The 18098-nt window shown below is 44.1% G+C and overlaps 1 protein-coding gene and 1 long non-coding RNA gene across 8 annotated transcripts in view; one reads left to right on the top strand and one right to left on the bottom strand.

The window, feature by feature from the left end:
- The window catches only part of AGFG1 (ArfGAP with FG repeats 1), an 88817-nt gene extending 83441 nt beyond the window's left edge, over positions 1–5376 (bottom strand). For 5 of the 7 annotated variants that reach the window (XM_054549910.2, XM_054549911.2, XM_002812933.6 and 2 more), the window contains exon 1: positions 5168–5376. In XM_054549910.2, the coding sequence (XP_054405885.1) occupies positions 5168–5334 (167 nt within the window). In that variant the 5' untranslated portion in view covers positions 5335–5376. Of the gene's footprint in view, positions 1–4597; positions 4830–5167 lie in introns of those variants that run through there. The other 2 variants (XM_063713078.1, XM_054549912.2) reach the window with 2 other exon arrangements.
- Positions 5377–5539: 163 nt separating this feature from the next.
- LOC129058149 (uncharacterized) lies at positions 5540–17784 on the top strand. Its single transcript, XR_008523042.2, has 6 exons — positions 5540–5749; positions 6463–6598; positions 6774–6903; positions 12508–12601; positions 16690–16917; positions 17276–17784. It is a non-coding gene; the product is annotated as an uncharacterized LOC129058149 (long non-coding RNA).
- The last annotated feature ends 314 nt before the right edge of the window (positions 17785–18098 follow it).

Here is an 18098-nt window from a genome sequence, read left to right as displayed (position 1 = left end):
TGGTGCATGCCTGCAATCCCAGCTGCTTGGGAGGCTGAGGCAGGAGAGTCGCTTGAACCTGGGAGGCGGAGGTTGCAGTGAGGTGAGATCGCACCACTGCCCTCCAGCCTGGGCGACAAGCGAAACTCCGTCTCAAAAAATAAAAACAAAAAAAAGAAAAAGTCTTTTCCGCCATTTGAAACACAATGAAGTAAAATCTACCATTTAAATCCCCAAAATATAGAATTCACAACAATTTACGGTAACCATGGTAACCATACATTCTTTGGTGGTGGAATCAGCATCAGTTCCAGATCCCAACTTCTAGCAGGTTATAACAGCAAAACACTAAGAGTGTGCACTAATTTTACAACTTAAAGTTGAGCTTGGATAATAGTACCTTCCTCACATCACTGTTACTAGAATGTCTGTCACACAGCTAGCACTCAATAGTTTTTATTTTCTTTTTTCAATAAGTACTTTAACTGTTGTATCTCCAGCACATGGGCTAGTATCTGGCACTTAATAAATATTTGCTTAAAATAAAAAATTTGTCCTTCACAATTGAAAAAGTATCTAGGCCAGGTGAGGTGGCTCATGCCTGTAATTCCAGCACTTTGAGAGGCCAAGGCGGTAGATCACCTGAGGTCAGGAGTTCAAGACGAGCCTGGCCAACATGGCGAAACCCATTCTCTACTAAAAATACAAAAACTAGCCGGGCGTGGTGGCAGGCACCTGTAATCCCAGCTACTTGGGAGGCTGAGGCAGGAGAACGGCTTGAACCCGGGAGGCAGAGGTTGCAGTGAGCCGCAATCATACCACTGCACTCCAGCCTGTGTGACGGAGACTATGTCTTAAAAAAAAAAATAAAAAGAGAGAGAGAGAAAGTATAAAATATTTTGGCCACTTACTCTAAATACTTAACTGAATGTGGCCATATCAGAGTATCCAAAAAAAGTAAAAAAGGAATTAAGAATATAAATCCCTGCTCACTGTGACCTCATAAGGTCCTGAATATTATACACAGAGCTCCAAAAGAGCATCTGATTTGCAATCCATCCTAATGCTACTAATTGTATAAAAACATTAAATACTTCTTTTCATCTGTCATCTAAAAAAAATTAAAATTCTTGTAATATTCATCTTAAGAGTCAAAATGTACACAGAATCAATAGAATATAAGTTACTATCCAGCTACATTTATTACCTGTGAAATTTCAAGCTTAAATGCACTGTCCACATAAAATAGATGGTATTAAGAGTGGCAACCTCTTTCTCAAATGTTATTTTTTGTTTTATCTAAACCCTCACTGAAAAATTTATGGATCACTTTTTAAGGCTAGGACAATCTTTTATATTACATATCAATTATACTAATGTTTATAGTCTCTATAAAACAAATAATTTGGTCTAAAACTAGTCTTTAAATCAACTAGAAGTTATTTAACATGAAGGCCATTTTTACTGTTGGCTATATTTTAAATGTTTGAAGTGTCCATTCAGAATTTTAGGGATTTCCATAAATACAATCAGAAAGATAGTGAAAGATAGTGACAAACCAATCAGTTAGGATGCCTTCATCATTCTGCCTCAGTAACAAACAGTTTAACTGCATCTAACTCTGAAGTTCATTTTAAAGTTTCACAATCTAAATTCAGTTATACTCTGACTGAACATCATTCAAGCATATAGGACAGTTATCTGAAAAAAAAGAAACAAGAAAGATTAGCTCCAAGTCTAGTAACATTAACAACAAGATGCTAGTTCAATTTATTTTTTAAAAAGGTATTAGTATAAATGATAGAAGGTATGTCACTATCCTAAAACTTAGAATTCACGATAGTGGATACTATTTGCTATGTATTCATATTTTCCAGGTAAATCAAGGAATGGCAGCTAGCATGCCTTATTTCAATATTTGTAACTCCAGTGCTTAGCCCTATCCTCAAATACGGTATGTGCTCAATAAGTAAATACAGTAAGGATGTGTATCATTGAATCCTCTTAACAACCCTGAGCTATATGTTATCTTCTTAACATAAATAAAGAAACTGAGGCTATGAGGATGGATTTGGGCCAATCTACATGTAGTGGCCTAGCTTAACACCTTGCCCTAAGCCACGAAGCTAGTAGCATTGTCAAAATCTGACTTCAAAATCCATATTCTTTCAATTATACCATGTAATCTAAACAGCAAATACATAATTATTAAACCCAAGAGTTACATTATTCTTCCTAAATTATTTTCCTGCACTATTGCTTGTCAAAGAAAAAAAATCTTCAGAAGCTATTGTCCCTCCAACGTTCTGCAGTAGACATTTGATGGTTGCCACTCTAGTCTTCATTCCCTACATCCCAAGAATTCTAGATTTCAGATTTGGGAACTCTATTTGGGGATCCTTGTGACAATGAAGTCAGGTTAGAACATGTGTCCAGTTGTGGCATGATCTAAGCTAACCCAATCAGAGGGAAATGCAGAACTTCTGAAAGTATTGGACCAACGACGTAATTAAGGCAGTATACCCAGGAGCTGGGGACAACCATACTGGAATGAGGAAAATCTAGGCAATATTATTAAGCCACTGGATAGTTTTACTTTAACATCAATCAATAAACCCTTCATATTTTTAAACCAATTTGATTCCGGTTTTGAGTTACAACCATAAAATCCAAAGTGACAGATTTTTATTAGGATATTTCTTATTTAATATCTTTCACATACAGTACTGTTCCCTTACTCATGGCATGTCCTCTCCGTTGATGCTTCTCATCTATAGGGCACTTGCTATATACCAGGCATTACGTGAGATGTTTAACATACATTATTTTTAATACTGAAAACAAATCTACATCCAAAACCTACAAGGGAAATCTTATCCTCACTGTTTCATATATGAGAAAAATCAAGCTCAAATAGATTGAGTGGCATTCTCAATATCGCATAACTAATACTTGGAGTCAGGATTCAAAGCCATGTGTACCTGGCTCATAAGTACTTGATCTTTCAAATATATGAAGCAGAATTTGTCCTTAAAGGTCTTTGCTCAGGCATCAACTCCCAGAGAAGCTGTATCATTTACATATTTCATGGCTATCTCATTCACAGAAAGGAAATACTACAATATATTGTAACTCTACGTTTACATACTTACAAGGCACGCTCCATAGAACAGTTAAGATCCAAGTAACTTATGACACAGGACAAGTGAGCAATAAATATTTGTGGAATGACTCAATAGAGAAATGAAGTCCTATCCGCCACAGATTAAGTTCCATTAAGATAAATAATTGTCATTATACTGAGATATCCTTTTATGCAGAATGTTTCTGAAATGTGGTATCTAGGAAGAAATTTGAAAACATTTCCTTGATATTACACATTTGCTGCTGTACTTGCAAGGACTACACAGAAATGTCAGAAATCCGGAAATGTAAATATATGTATTTTTTCCAAATCAAATACTTTACATGGATCAAAGGACCTGTGTTTAGTAAAAGCAGGACATACATCTTAAACATGTAATAAAAATCAAATACAATTACAACTGTTCTGTTGGCTTCATTTTGGAACCAATATTGTCCAACGTAAGTAACAACTTTCTAGCTTTATTCCTTTTTCTGTAATGAAATGCATGAACCAGGCTACCTCCTTGATTTCACCTAGCTCTGTGATTCTGTAGTAATTCAAGAATATCATTAACTGGCAACTTCTCAGAGTGTTTCCCTGGCCACACAGCCTAAAAGTAACCATGAGGACTCTCCTATCAAACAATTTTAATGTTCAGCATAGTACTTGCCCAAGACATTTTTCTTACTTTTGCATCCCCACTGGACTGTAAGAACCAAGAGAACAAGACTTTGCTATATTTACTGGCACACCCCAGGGCCTTACACAACCTAATAGGCACCAAAAAAATGTCTGCTGAAGAAATAACACTCATGTAATACTAATAATGCCTCTTTGCCCAACTTTAAAAAGCAAATAGTACATTACTAGACATGTTCTGCATTTTCTAAGTTTTAAGAAATCAATTTTCCCACATAAAGTATTATGTGCTTTGTATTAATCTTACAAGCAAAGGTTTTAAGAATACTTAGTAACTGCCACGTTGTTAGTAACTTTAAATACAAGACAATAATATAAAAGCATTTTATCAATTCCAAAACCACCTGCAAATTTTCCAAATGAAATTGCACGGCAATAAAAATCTTTATCAAAATAAAGCTTAATGAAGCAAAGAACAACAAACACAAATCATCCCAGTAACTCAGGACGGTAGTGTCTTTCTGAAGTCATGCTGACTTGCTAGCTCTCCTCATTTCTGTGTACAGCCAGGGCACTCGGGTATTGATAGCGAGATACAGATAAATCTCACAGATAACTCCATCATATTTAGAATCACACAGCTCCTAGTGGGTACCTTATCGCCATTAAAACTTTCCCCAAACTCAACACTCTCTTCGGACCATAAAACTAAAATCCCACAGCTTCAAATCTGCTCCTCTGCCTCCCCCTCCCGCAATTAATCCTTTCGAACTTTTCCCAGGGGATTCACATCTGCCATCAAGATGCTTTCATCCTGCTACTACTCCTAAGTGCCTGCTTTCTCCCAGTTACCTAGGTACTCTCGACCCAGGAAAAAAGGCACGGGCGAGGCAGGCGTCCCTCCCTCCCACACCAGCTTCTCCCCGACCCCCAGCACGAGCGCCCAGCAGGTGCCTCGCTCCGCACCGCCGCTCCCGGGCCGCTGAGAGGCGGGGCACACAAAGGACCCGCATGGACCTCCCCCCCGGCCTCCTAGCGTCTTCCCCCCCTCCCACAGCCCGGCGCCCCGGGGAGCTGGAGAGCGAGGGCGGCGGCCGCAGGCTCGGCCGAGACCAAGGACTCTCCCCCCGGCCGCCCCCTCCCTGACCCCAACCCCGCCCACGTCCCACCCACGAAGGCTGCCCAGAACGTAAACCCTCGCCCGGCAAAACCGAAAACGCATCCCCAGCCCGGCGGCCCGGGCCCTGCGCATCCAGCTCGCAGCCTCCCACGCCGCGCCCGCCAGCCGGCGCCCAACGGCCGCCCCCGACCGCCTCCCACGCCGCCCGGCGCTTTCTCAGCCCCAGAAGAGTCCCGGTCCCGCCGCCCGCTCCCCCACCTCCCGAGAAGGGCCCGACACCCGCCCGGCCGCCCCGCACTCACAGGCTGCCGGAGCAGGAGGTACACACGAAGGAGCCGACGGTCATGTTAACGTAGGTGGGGCCGCGCTGGTCGCAGTCGAAGCACTTTCGGTTGTGCGGGAGGCCGGTCATGTCCCGCAGCATCTTCAGGTGCTTCTCCTCCTGCTTCCGCTTCGCGCTGGCCGCCATGGCCGCGGCGCCAAGGGAAGAGGCCGGCAGGGCCGGGAGCCGGGCGGCGCTGCGCCGGGGACCCGCGGTCCCACGGGCCGCCCTGGCCTCGGCCGCCGCCCTCCGTCAGCGCGCGCCGCTCGCGCCGGACCCGGCCGCAGCGGCTTGGCTGTACTGGGCTCGACGCGGCGCGGGCGCTGTGGTACGCGGGCTGACGGGCCACACCAACCGGCCCAGCCGGGACAACCGCCGCCGCCGCCGCCACCTTCCCGACTTCTCCTGAGGGGAAAAGACGAGGAAGGGGACGGCAAGAGGAGGCCCGCCCCAGGCGGCCGATAGCCAAGTGTCCGCTTGCGCCCTCTGCTGGCCAGGAGGAGTCACTGCGGCCGCGCTGAGGCATGGGCCGTGTCTGGAGCCAAGTAGGGAAGACACAATGGTGATAATAATATTAATAATAGACAGTATTTATTGAGCGCTTATATATGCAAAGCGTTTCACATGGGTTACCTTCCCCTTCTGTTTAAAACTCTTCAAGGGCTTTCCACTGCTTTGAGGATAATTCCAAATTGCTCACCGTGCCCTAAAAAGTGCTCCATAGTCTAGCCGAGTCTACTTCATTCTTCATCGTCCTCACTCAGCCACACTGGATTTTGAGTTTTCTGAACACAGCAAGCTCCTTTCTGACTCCTGCAGGACCCTTGCCCTTGCTCTTCTCCCTTTATCTCTGGGCCAGCTAATTTGGGGGACTTGGGGTGTCCTGTGCACTGTAGGATACTGGGCGGCGTTCCTAGCCTATACCCACTAGATACCAGAAGAAATCCCCCAATTCCCATTGCTGGCAACCAAAAATCCCCAGACATTGCCAAAAGTGGAGGGAAGTTTAGGGCGGTGCAGTCACCTGGCTTGAGAACCGCTGCTGTGTATGGAAACCCGGATCATCCATAGCTGACGTCCTCTAAGTCAGGTGGGGCTCAGATGTCACCTCCCCCGCCAGACTGTCCCAGATCAGTCTAGTTAATGTTGCAGCTCACCTTTCTCGAAGTTGCTCTCCATCAAATTGCTGCGTTGTATTTTCATCTCAGTTCTAGCTATTTGAAATACTGCATCTTATTTCGTGTTTACCATGGGTGGTCTGGACTCTCCCTTTAGGCGCTAAGCAGCCTGGCCCCTGTATTTTCTGTGCCACTCCACCCCATTCCCCTCGCAGAGCTGGAGACCAGGTGTTCAATGTTGACGGAATGAATACATGAAATCATTCACGTAATCTTCACAACAACCCTTCGAGGTGAGCGTTATTGTTATTTACATTTTACAAAACAGGAAGATGAAACCCTGAGGGATTAAGTAAATTTACCCAAGGGTACCTATGGGGAAGCTCGATTCCAACCCAGACAGCCAGACTGCAGGACCCAAATCCCTTAGTCACTGCAGCAATCAACTTCGTCTCTCGTTTTCCAAAGGAGTACAGGGAGACCCAGAGAGCTGAAGTTCTCAAATCACTGAGCTGGTGAATGGATTAGAATCTACGTTTCCTAACAGCCAAGACCAACCTCCACATCTCTCATGGAAGGGACTGGGTGAATCAACAAAGTGAGACTTCACATTAATATAATACTACTAATAATAATTAATGTTTTTAATATTAAAAGAAATGGACAGATAGATTGGCCAATGAATATTTTTAAACTTTTCTATTATGGAAAATATCAAACTACCATGAGCCCATGGAACACTTTCAACAATTATTAAGCTCGTAGCTAATCTTGCTTTATAAATACCTCAACCCTGCATCCCCTCTCCTATTATTTTAAAACAAATTCTAGATTTCGTACCATTCATCTAAATGGTACATAGTTCCATTTGTATCCCTAAAAAATAAAAACTTTATCTCTTTCAAACTTAGCCATGATACCATTAGCATATCTAAAAAGTTAACAATGGGCTGGGCACGAAGGCGCATACCTGTAATCCCAGCACTATGGGAGGCCTAGGCAGGTGGATTACCTGAGGTCAGGAGTTCAAGACCAGCCTGGCCTGCATGGCGAAACCCGATCTCTACTAAAAATACGAAAATTAGCTAGGCATGGTGGCATGCACTTGTAGTCCCAGCTACTCGGGAAGCTGAGGCAGGAGAATCCCTTGAACCTGGGAGGCGGAGGTGGCAGTGAACCAAGATTGTGCCACTGCACTCCAGCCTGGGCAATAGAGCGAGACTCTGCCTCGAAAAAAATAAAAGTTAATAACTCCTAAAGATCATCAAATATCACACTAGTGTTTAAGTTGGCAATTATCAATATTTTAATAAGATTTTTACAGTTTGTTTGAACCCACTCCTTGCAACTAGGTAATATGTCTCATAAAGTTTCTTTGGGTCTCTCCACCATCTCTTTTTTTAAAATTATAATTCATTTGTTTTAGTAATTGGGCGCTTTATTCTGTAGAGTTTCTCATAATCTGTGTCATTTAACATGTTCCTCTGTTCTATTTCCTAAAAATTGGTAGTTAGATCTAGTTCACTTGTATCCAGTTCAGTTTTTTTGCGGGGCAGGCATTCATTTCATTGTGTTCTTCCATCAGGAGGCACATAATTGAGGAGAGGATATCTTTTTCATGATGTTAGTAACCATTGATGATTAATGTCTAGATTCATTAATTCATTAATGATTAGAAAATAGTGATATTCTAATTCTGCCATTCTGGCTGGGTGAGGTGGCTCACGCCTGTAATCCCAGCACTTTGGGAGGCTGGGGCAGGAGGATCATCTGAGGTCAGGAGTTCGAGACCAGCCTGGCCAACATGGCGAAACCCCGTCTCTACTGAAAATACAAAAATTAGCTGAGCGTGGTGGCGGGCACCTGTAATCCCAGCTACTCAGGAGGCTGGGGCAGGAGAATCGCTTGAACCCAGGAGGTGGAGGTTGCAGTGAGCTGAGATCCCACCACTGCACTCCAGCCTGGGTGACAGAATGAGACTCTGTCTCAAAAAAATAGAAAATAAAAATAAATGAATAAATAAAACGAATTCTACCATTCCTTCATTTATCAGCTCAAATTTTGTATAAAGAAAAAATTTCCCCTCATCTACCATTTTATTTGGTATAGTACATGTCAGAAAGGCAGGATAAATATTTGATTCCTTTCCTTTATTCACAAATTTTCTAAATAATGTATTGGTTTCATTTCATCTTGCAGTGGTAATCAATATATATAGACAGAGATATATAGATATATCTATATCTATATTTTGGATACAGGGTCTCACTCAGTCACCCAGGCTAGAGTACGATGGTACAATCATAGCTCACTGCAGCCTCAAACTCCTGGGCTCAAGTGATCCTCCTGCCTCAGCACACCCACTCAAGAAGCTAGGACCACTACTCCCGGCTAACTTTTGTATTTGTTGTAGAGACAAGCTGTCGCTATGTTGCCCAGGCTAGGCGATCAATATTTTTAAAACGCTATTACAAACTCAAGGATTTAAATGTATTTAATATATTTTACGTCCCCGATGCTCACACTGTCTCATCATTGGCCAGTGGGAACCACTGAAAGCTGGCTTTTGAGTATTTTGACAAGACCCTTGACTTAAGGTCAACTGAAGTTTTTGTTGTTGTTGAGATGGAGTCTCGCTCTGTTGGCTAAGCTAGAGTGCAGTGGTGCAATCTCAGCCCTGTCTCCTGGGTTCAAGTGATTCTCCTGCCTCGGCCTCCCAAGTAGCTGGGATTACAGGGGCCCCCAACACCACACCCGGCTAATTTTTGTATTTTTAGTAGAGATGAGGTTTCAGCATATTGGCCAGGCTGGTCTCCAACTTTTGACCTCAAGTGATCCACTGGCCTCAGCCTCCCAAAGTGCTGGGATTATAGGCATGAGCCACTGAGACTGGCCCTGGAGTTAAATTCTGACTGGGCCCTGGGCCATTCAAGAGATGAAAGCAATGTTGAATTCTTGACTGATCCAAACAGAAGGCTTACGACCAGCCCCACGCTGGCTAAATATGACACCCAGCAGTCTCTTATTCATAACCAACAAATGCCCTCACGCCACAGCCAGTGGGTTATTTGTTTCTATATTTGCAGTGCTCCTTTGTCATTTGCTTGTTCTCTGGTTGCTCATCTCTCCATGGTCTGTCATCTGATAAATTCCAAAATCAGAAGGCATGGCTGTAGCACCTTATGTATGCAAACAGTCGAATGAGTGGTTGGTTGATTATTGTGTTTTTGTTGTTTTAAAGAGACAGGAGTAAGGCTGGGCACAGTGGCTCGTGCCTGTAATCCCAGCACTTTGGGAGGCCAAGGCAAGAGGATTGCTTAAGCCCAGGAGTTTAAGACCAGCCTGGGCAACATAGTAAGACCTTGTCTCTACAAAAAGAAAAAAAAAAAAAAATTGATTAGCTGAGTGTGGTGGCATGTGCCTATAGTTCCAGCTACTCAGGTGGCTAAGGCCAGAGGATTGCCTGAGCCCAGCAGGTTGAGGCTGCTGTGAGCCGTGATCGTGCTACTGCACTGCAGGCTGAGTGACAGAGCGAGACCCTGTCTCAAAAAAAAAAGAGAGAGAGAGAGAGAGACAAGAGTAGGTGCAGTATTTCCAAACTATAGACCTGTAGGAAGGTGAATGTTTTCAAGCTGAAAGTTTGTACAGCTCTTTTGGGTGTTAGCTGTTTCATGCCATACATAGTATCAAAGTTGGTTTCTACTTTAAAATATCCCAAGGAGAGTTTGCTGTGTATCAAGCGAGACTACTTATTTACTTTAATTTCCGTAACTCTCACAACAACGCAGAAAGAGGTATTATTACCGCTGTTTTATATATGAGGAAACTAAGGCTCTGAAAGGCTGGCCTGCCCAAGGCCACACTGGAAGTGAGGCATGAAGCCAGGATTCAAACCCAGATCTGGCTGCCAAGGCACCAGCTTCTGCTTCCAGTGACTGAGGACTGATCCTGCTTATTGGACTTGCAAAGCAGAAATTACCTTTAGAGATGTTAACACTGCAGCCAGAGTAATCTTTTCAAAATCCAAATGTGATTCAGATGTCCCCAGTTCCCTCCCACTACTTAAGCTTTTGCATTGCTCTTAGGATGAAAGAAAACCTCGGAGGCTCAGACGCCCTGCACAGGCAGCCTCCTTCCTGTCCACCCTAGGTCTCTCCCAGCCTGGCCCAGCACCCCCAGCAGCACCCACCCCTGCTGCCCCCTGGCCTCTGCCCCATGCCCCAGTGCCTTGGGCACCATCCTAAGTCCCCACCACTCTGCTCCAGCCCTACTTCCTCTCAGTTTTTTACATTCTCCTGGCTCCCACCACAGGGCCTTTGCACACACTATTTTTGTTGGTAAAAATGGTCTTCCATCTCCTCTTTCCCTTCTCAACCATAACAGATCCAGCTTAATATCCGTTCTTCAGAGATCCTTTTCCTGACATGCCTAACCATGTCAGACCTCATTATATGTACTCATAGCCCCACGTGCCTCTCCTTTACAGCATTTGCTGCTGTGGCTACTTAACATTGCTTTGTGATTTTCAGTTAGGGCCCCTCTTCCTTCCCCCCAGCCCCATACACTGCAGGCCTCCTCCTGGAAGGGACCAAGTCTGTGTTTGCCCACTACTATTTCTCCAGCACTCACTGTGAGACTCGGCACTTAGAAAGGGCTCAGTAAATATTGGTTGAATGAATAAATAGATGCAGCAATGAGGAGGCAGAGATAAACCTTCCCTCACTTTCATGCAGCAGGTTCAGCATTCTGTGTATTGTTGTCTCTGCTGTTTTGGCTCCCAGAATGACTACAGTTCTGTCAAAGCTACAACGGTTTTGTTAAGGAACTTGCAAATTTTGGAATCAGACTTCCAGTGTTAAGAATCTAAAACCTCCCTGAATGCTGTCTGACTTGCTTAAAGGTTCTTGGCCTGTCTTATCACTGGTGGTGAGTCAGAGAATATATCCCCGACAAACCCTGGTGTTTGGAGAGGCCCCAGGGAGCCAGGGAGCCAGCAGCAAGCTGCCAGCTCATCTGAGGCTGCTCCACCCTCCATGCCTGCAGGCAAGGCCCCAAGAGGAGGCCCCCTGTTTACTTGAGAGCAAAGCAGAACTAGCAATAACAAACATCATGGGATGGCCAGTGGTAGCTTTGTCCCTGGAGGGCTTTCCATTCATAAAGGACATCAATTTAGACTTTCCTTTTTTTTTTTTTTGAGACAGAGTCTTGCTCTATTGCCCAGGCTGGAGGGCAGTGGCACCATCTTGGCTTGCTGCAACCTTCACCTCTTGGGTTCAAGTGATTCTCCTGCCTCAGCCTCCCAAGTAGCTGGGATTACAGGTGTGAGCCACCATGCCTGGCTAATTTTTGTGTGTGTGTTTTTTTTTGTTTTCTTTTTTTAGTAGAGACAGGTTTTTGCCATGTTGGCCAGGCTGGTCTCAAACTCCTGACCTCCAGTGATCCTGTCACCTCAGCCTCCCAAAGTGCTGAGATTACAGGCATGAGCTGCCACGCCCGACTTAGGTTTAGACTTTTGACAATATCTCTGAGTTACTGCAGTGTCAGAAAGATCCATTGACAGAATAGAAAAAAGATGTTGCCGGTCATGTCCCACGCCGTTCTTGCCACCTGCATTGCACTCATATTTTTAGTAAGTCTTGGACCTACGTTGTGAATAGTGCAATTACCGTGTTTTCTTTGTTTACTTGTATATTGTTTAATAGTTTTAATAAACTTAATATTTAATTAAGTTTAATTAATATTAAACAATATATTGGTTAAGTTTAATTATTTTAGAATATGCCACAGTTTGGGGAGGCCCTGTTTTGACATCTCTTCATGTTTTAATATTCTGGGACCCTCAAAAAAATTGAACTGGTCACAAAGCAAGCTACCTTCTTCCCTAAGCCCCCACGGCTTTCCCTAGCCCCAAGTCTTAGAGCACAGAGCCTCTCTCAGAAGCCCCCAAATCCTCTCTTAAACACTCAGTTTCAGTCAGGTATCTCTGGGTGGCTGGGGACCCTCAATATTGTTCATTCTTTTTTTTTTTTTTTTTTTGAGACAAGATCTCGCTGTGTCACCCAGGCTGGAATACAGTGCAGCAGCCTAATCATGGCTCACTGCAGCCTCCGACTTCTGAGCTCAAGTGATCCTCCAGAGTAGCTAGGACTACAGGCATGCACCAACATGCCCTTCTAATTATTGTTTTTAATATTTTTTGTAGAGACCGGGGTCTTGCTGTGTTGCCCAGGCTGATCTCGAACTCCTGGCCTCGAGCGATCTTGTTGCCTTGGCTTCCCAAAGTGCTGCGATTACAGGTGTGAGCCACTGTGTCTGGCCTCAACACTGTCCATACTTAGAGTCTTCAGATCTTCCTTTCCCCTGCCCCTGTGGTGCCCAGAGCTGCTTTGGATTACGGAGAGGAGTTACCTGATAGCAATAAGCATTTACAATGTAGGAAAACTGGAGCTGTAGGTTTTGCATTTTGATTAACATTCTTCGCTCCCCATGGAGTGACATTTTCCGCTTTTGGCCATGGAGCCAAAGCTCATTTTTACAACCCACATAAGTAATGCAAAAGAAAAGTAACGTTGGCCCCATTAACTCCCCCAGGCTCCACTGGGTTTCACAGAGTGAATAATCACAGGGCCTCAAGTATAAAGCACTGTGGAATAATAGTCAACTCAATTTTTTCCCCTGTCTCTTCTTTTGAAGGTACCTTCCTTTAGCTGTGGTTTGATTATTTTTAACATTGCTTCCTGACTTGCTTTTTAATTTGTAAGAAGCAGCATGATAGAAAAGAAAGAAGGGGCAAAACCTACAGAGAACAGCACTTGGTGTATACTTCCTGGAAATACCAGTGAGGTTTCTGGGCATACTCTACAGAGAGCACCAGGGATGTAGAAGCTAGACACCTGAAGGGAACACATCCCTTACCACCAGTGGCTGTGGCACTGACAGGTGGACACCTGGCTTCTCTTTCCTTAGAGATGCCAGGAAAAACAGAGAAGCTGCAGACCAGCCCTCCAGCTGTCCGTGTTGTTGGAGACTTTTTCTTTTACCTTGGTTCATTTTCCACTGTCATTTGTGAGCTGAATTTTGTGCACTCAGAGAGCAGGGACCAGGTCATATCCTTCTGTGTCCCTACTTTGCTGGGCCATTAAAGATCGCTCATAAATTGCGCCAGTTGATTGACTGATCCAAACTCAGGCCATTCTAAAAGCCCAAAACCATTGCAACCTGACTTTAGTTATCCATTTATCAGAAAGACATTTTTTTTTTTAATTTTAGAGGGAAACCAGAAGTAGCTTTCAGCCTGCCTTTCTTCATTCATTCAGTGAATATTTACTGAGCATCTATTCTTTACCAGGCACTGTGCCAGACACTGGGGATTCAGCAATGAACAAGGCAACATCTACTTTCCTGGGGTTTATGTTCCGTTGGGAGGGAGAACAGACAAACACATTAATATAATGGACCAGGTGATGCTAAGTGCTCTAAAGGAAAATGAAGCAGGGTAAGGTAATAGCATATGAAAGGAGAGGATGCTACTGGGTGGTTAGGGGAGGCCCAGAGTAGGCAAAGCAGGGGAAATTCTCGGGGTTGCACGTATCAGAAGTCACAGGTAAATGGACTTCTGTGCATGGAGGCTCTGCAACCAAGCAGCCTCCCTCCCTTGGTCAGTTCGTGCCAGAATCAGGATTCCTGGGCCGCTCTAGTCGCCTGTAGAGGACTTAAATCATAATCTTCAGAAGCCAAGGGGAAGAGAAAAGGTCCCTGCCTCTGCAGTGCGAAGAGAGTTCCAGGGTAAGAAATGCTCCATTCACGTTGTCAATGGAACTTTGTTCTTGCCCATTACTGAAAAGAGAAAGGGGATCTTCCCTTCTGGTTCAGGGGAAAGAAAGGGGCCCCTGTGGGGAGAGAAACCTGCTTTAGTTATCAGAAAAGAACCATTAGTGGGGCTTGCTGGGCCTACAGAAAAGGAAAATGGACCCTACCCATCAGCCCTCCATTTTGAAGGGGTCAGATGGGGGTATTTTAAAAGTGGGTCTCTAAAAAAACCTCCTCTCTTTCTTTTTGTATTTCTCAACAAATGCTGGCAGATAGGCAATGGCTCATTAGACAGCATGTGCTGAACTGAGCACAAAGTAATTCTCTTGAGCCCAGTTGACTGATGTTGCCATCGTACCCCATCCCCTGAGAAGAGAATCGATTGCATAGAGCTCCACTGTTGATCCCCCAATACCAATGACTAATGTTTCCTGGTTGACTAAGCACCCAGTTAGTACTCACAGCAGCCTTTGGACATAGATTTTATTGTTACATCCATTTTATAGATGAGGAAACTAAGGCTTCCGAGTTGAGGGCTTGCCAAGGTCACACAGCTGGGAAGTGATGGAGCTGGGATTGGAAGGCCAGTGGTTGGATTTTAGAGGCCATAATTTAACGGGTACAGTCAGCACTGTACTCTGTTGAATCCTTTTCTTGCGAATCCAAACCGAGGCCACGCGAAAACAGGAAAACCTAGGAGGCACTTCCTCGTCTTGAGCTGGGCTCTAGGAATACAAACATCCCAGGACATAACTGGGCTCTGTTAGCCTGAGGTTTCTGCTTTATAAGGGTACTATGCCAGCCCCGGGGCTCCAGGATGTGCACTTGAAGGACCTGTTTTCACTCAAGAAGTTATTCAAATGAGGGAAATTACCTGAAAATTTACACATACCAAGTTCCCAGAGTGAAAACAGCCTGAATATTCATTTAGGTAACTTGCTACACAGAGGTGTCCCCGTTGAATGTGCATAGAACTTATAGCAAAAGACTTACAGCGGAAAGTGCAAGTCCGCTTATGAGTGGGGAAGTCCCTGGAGCAACTTTACAGGAACAAGATCATGGCCATTTTTACCATAAGGATACCCTTATCAGTTTATCATTAGTCACCACCCCACCTCTGGGGCATTAATGATTCAGAAGTTTACAGTAAGAACAGAGTAAGAAAATATACTCAGCATAGCACCTGGCATTAATGTAAGCACCGCTATCATTATTCTCATTGTTTTAAATATGGTATACCAATTCCTTTTCCATTCAGTGTGTGCTGTTTGTAAGTTACCAAGTCAACCGAACTGCAGTTTAGCTGCAATTTGCCAGAAGCTGCCGTAAGTGAACCACCTTGTGTGTGGCTACCCTTTGCTCAGAGCATTGCTGCACTTTGACTGGTTGAAATCCATTGTGCTCTAAGTGATCTGAACAGCAATCAGTGATATGTATGAACAACAATTTTTCACTCAGTTCATGGAAGTTTTTATTTCTTCTAAGTAAATATCAGACAATGTTCAGTTCAGAATATTCTGCAGATAAAATTCTCCAAACACTTCTAACCACAGAAACAACATTCATTTATAGATGCTTTATTTGGGGAGAAAAAGGAGAGTGTGTGTGTATAGGAAGTGATGTCGAATTTTCTTGACTCAGACCTGTATCGCTTATGTGTGCCCATTCATGAAGGACAGTACAGCATGGTGGTACCCGCAAAGTTTCTGAATCAGACTGTCCAAGCCTGGATCTCCCCTGGGAGCTTGAGCAAGCAACTTAACTTTTCTGTGCCTCAGTTTCTTCACCTATAAAATAGAAATGATCATACCACCTACTTCATAAGGTTCCTATGAGGATTAAGTGATTTAATATTACAAAAAGCACTTAAAACAATGTCTGGCAGATAGTAAGTATTCTACAAGTGTTAGCAATCATTGTATTTCCCTCTTTTCCCATCAACAACCTCCTCTACAACCTAGACAGAATAAGCAAGTGTATACATGTATACATTAGCTTCCCATTGTATAATGTATATTATATATTTTTTATATATATATTTTCTTGTTTCATTTTGTTGTTTAATATCCTAAGTAGGGCCGGGCACAGTGGCTCATGCCTGTAATCCCAGCACTTTGGGAGGCCGAGGTGGGCGGATCACCCGAGACTGGGAGTTCGAGACCCACCTGACCAACATGGAGAAACCCCATCTCTACTAAAAATACAAAATTAGCCAGGCATGGTGGCGCACGCCTGTAATCCCAGCTACTCAGGAGGCCGAGGCAGGAGAATTGCTTGAACCCGGGAGGCGGAGTTTGCAGTGAGCCGAGACCACACCATTGCACTCCAGCCTGGGCAACAGAGTGAAACTCTGTCTCAAAAAAAAAAAAAAAAAAAAAAATCCTAAGTAATACATGAATATAATCTCGTTTTTAAAAGAAAGCAAAACAAAACAAAACAATGCTGGTATAGTGAGTTGAAGCACCTCCTAAAACTTCACATTCAACCAGAACCTCAGGATGTGACCTTATTTAGAAATAGGACCTTTGAAGATGTGATTCATTGGAGAACTCAAGATGAAATCATTCTGATTTAGAGTGGGCCCTGAATCCAATGACTAGTGTCTCTATGAGAAGAAGAGAGGACACACACAGACATACAGGGAGGAAGGCCACGTGACGATGGAGGCAGAGGTGGGAGTCATGCTGCCACGAGCCGAGGAACACCTAGGACCACCAGAAACTGGAAGAGGCAAGGAAGGATTCCTCCCTAGAGCCTTTGGACCTGCTGATTCCTTGATTCTTCACCTGTAGCCTACAGAATTGTGAGCATAAATCCCTGTTGTTTTCAATCACCTAGCTTGTGACAGTTTGTTACAGAAGCCGTGGGAAGCTAACACAGCCAGTAAAGCCATAAGTTCCCCTTCCCACAGCTCACACTCTCCCATTCACATCCCCTCGTCCAGCAGTCGCGGCACATCGTTACCTTTCCAGACCTTTTTTCTATGCTTTTACATATCCAATACTATGGATTGGATAAGTAATATTTGGAATGCTATTACTATCCAAGTACATAGAATGCTTACTATCTGCCAGACACTGTTTTAAGTGCTGTTCATACATTAAATCACTTTATCATAGGAACTTTATGAAGTAGGTGATAGGATTATTTCTATTTTACAGGTGAAGAAACTGAAGCACAGAAAAATTAAGTTGCTTGCTCAGGCTCCCAGGGGAGATCCAGGATTGGACAGTCTGATTCAGAAACTGTGCTCATAATCACCGTACTGTACTTTATCTAGTTGACAATAACCACATTTGATGAATGTGGCAAAACCGCAGAACATCAACTCAACGTTCTGCAGCCTTAGTTGCAGCCAGGCACCGTGGACCACAGCCAGGACGAGGGTGCTGCTGCCGCCGCCCCCAGGAGACCCGGGGAGCATGGCCTTGTCTCCCATGAGCATTGCTTCTGATTTACAGCCCTTAAAAGGCAGGAAACTCTCTCAAATAATGACTCATTTTTATTACACATGGGCTTTCAGGGAAATTTTAACAACCCCTATTTCTCCTTTTTTATACAGGTTACATTTTTGGTCTATTTTAAACATCTTCAAATCTGATAAATATGGGTCCATCCTCTATAAGATCTAGAAGTTGCCATTTGAAGAGTATTTTGCTACATCTTCCAGCTGTGAGCATCATACATAGGGTATATGATTGCATGAAAAGATATTTTCTTCTTCTTTTTTTTTTTTTTTTTGAGACGGAGTCTCACTCTATCGCCCAGGCTGGAGTGCAGTGGTGCGATCTCAGCTCACTGTGGCCTCTGCCTCCTGGGTTCAAGCTATCCTCCCACCTCAGCCTCCCGAGTAGCTGGGATTACAGGAATGCACCACCCCACCCAGCTAATTTTTGTATTTTTAGTAGAGACGGGGTTTCACCCTGTTGGCCAGGCTGGTCTCAAACTCCTGACCTCAAGTGATCCACCTACCTCGGCCTCCCA

This window comes from Pongo abelii, chromosome 11 (genome assembly GCF_028885655.2).
Source record: "Pongo abelii isolate AG06213 chromosome 11, NHGRI_mPonAbe1-v2.0_pri, whole genome shotgun sequence".
Classification (NCBI taxonomy): domain Eukaryota; kingdom Metazoa; phylum Chordata; class Mammalia; order Primates; family Hominidae; genus Pongo; species Pongo abelii.
Note: the sequence above shows the minus strand (reverse complement) of the source record. Positions and strands in the feature narration are given on the sequence as shown.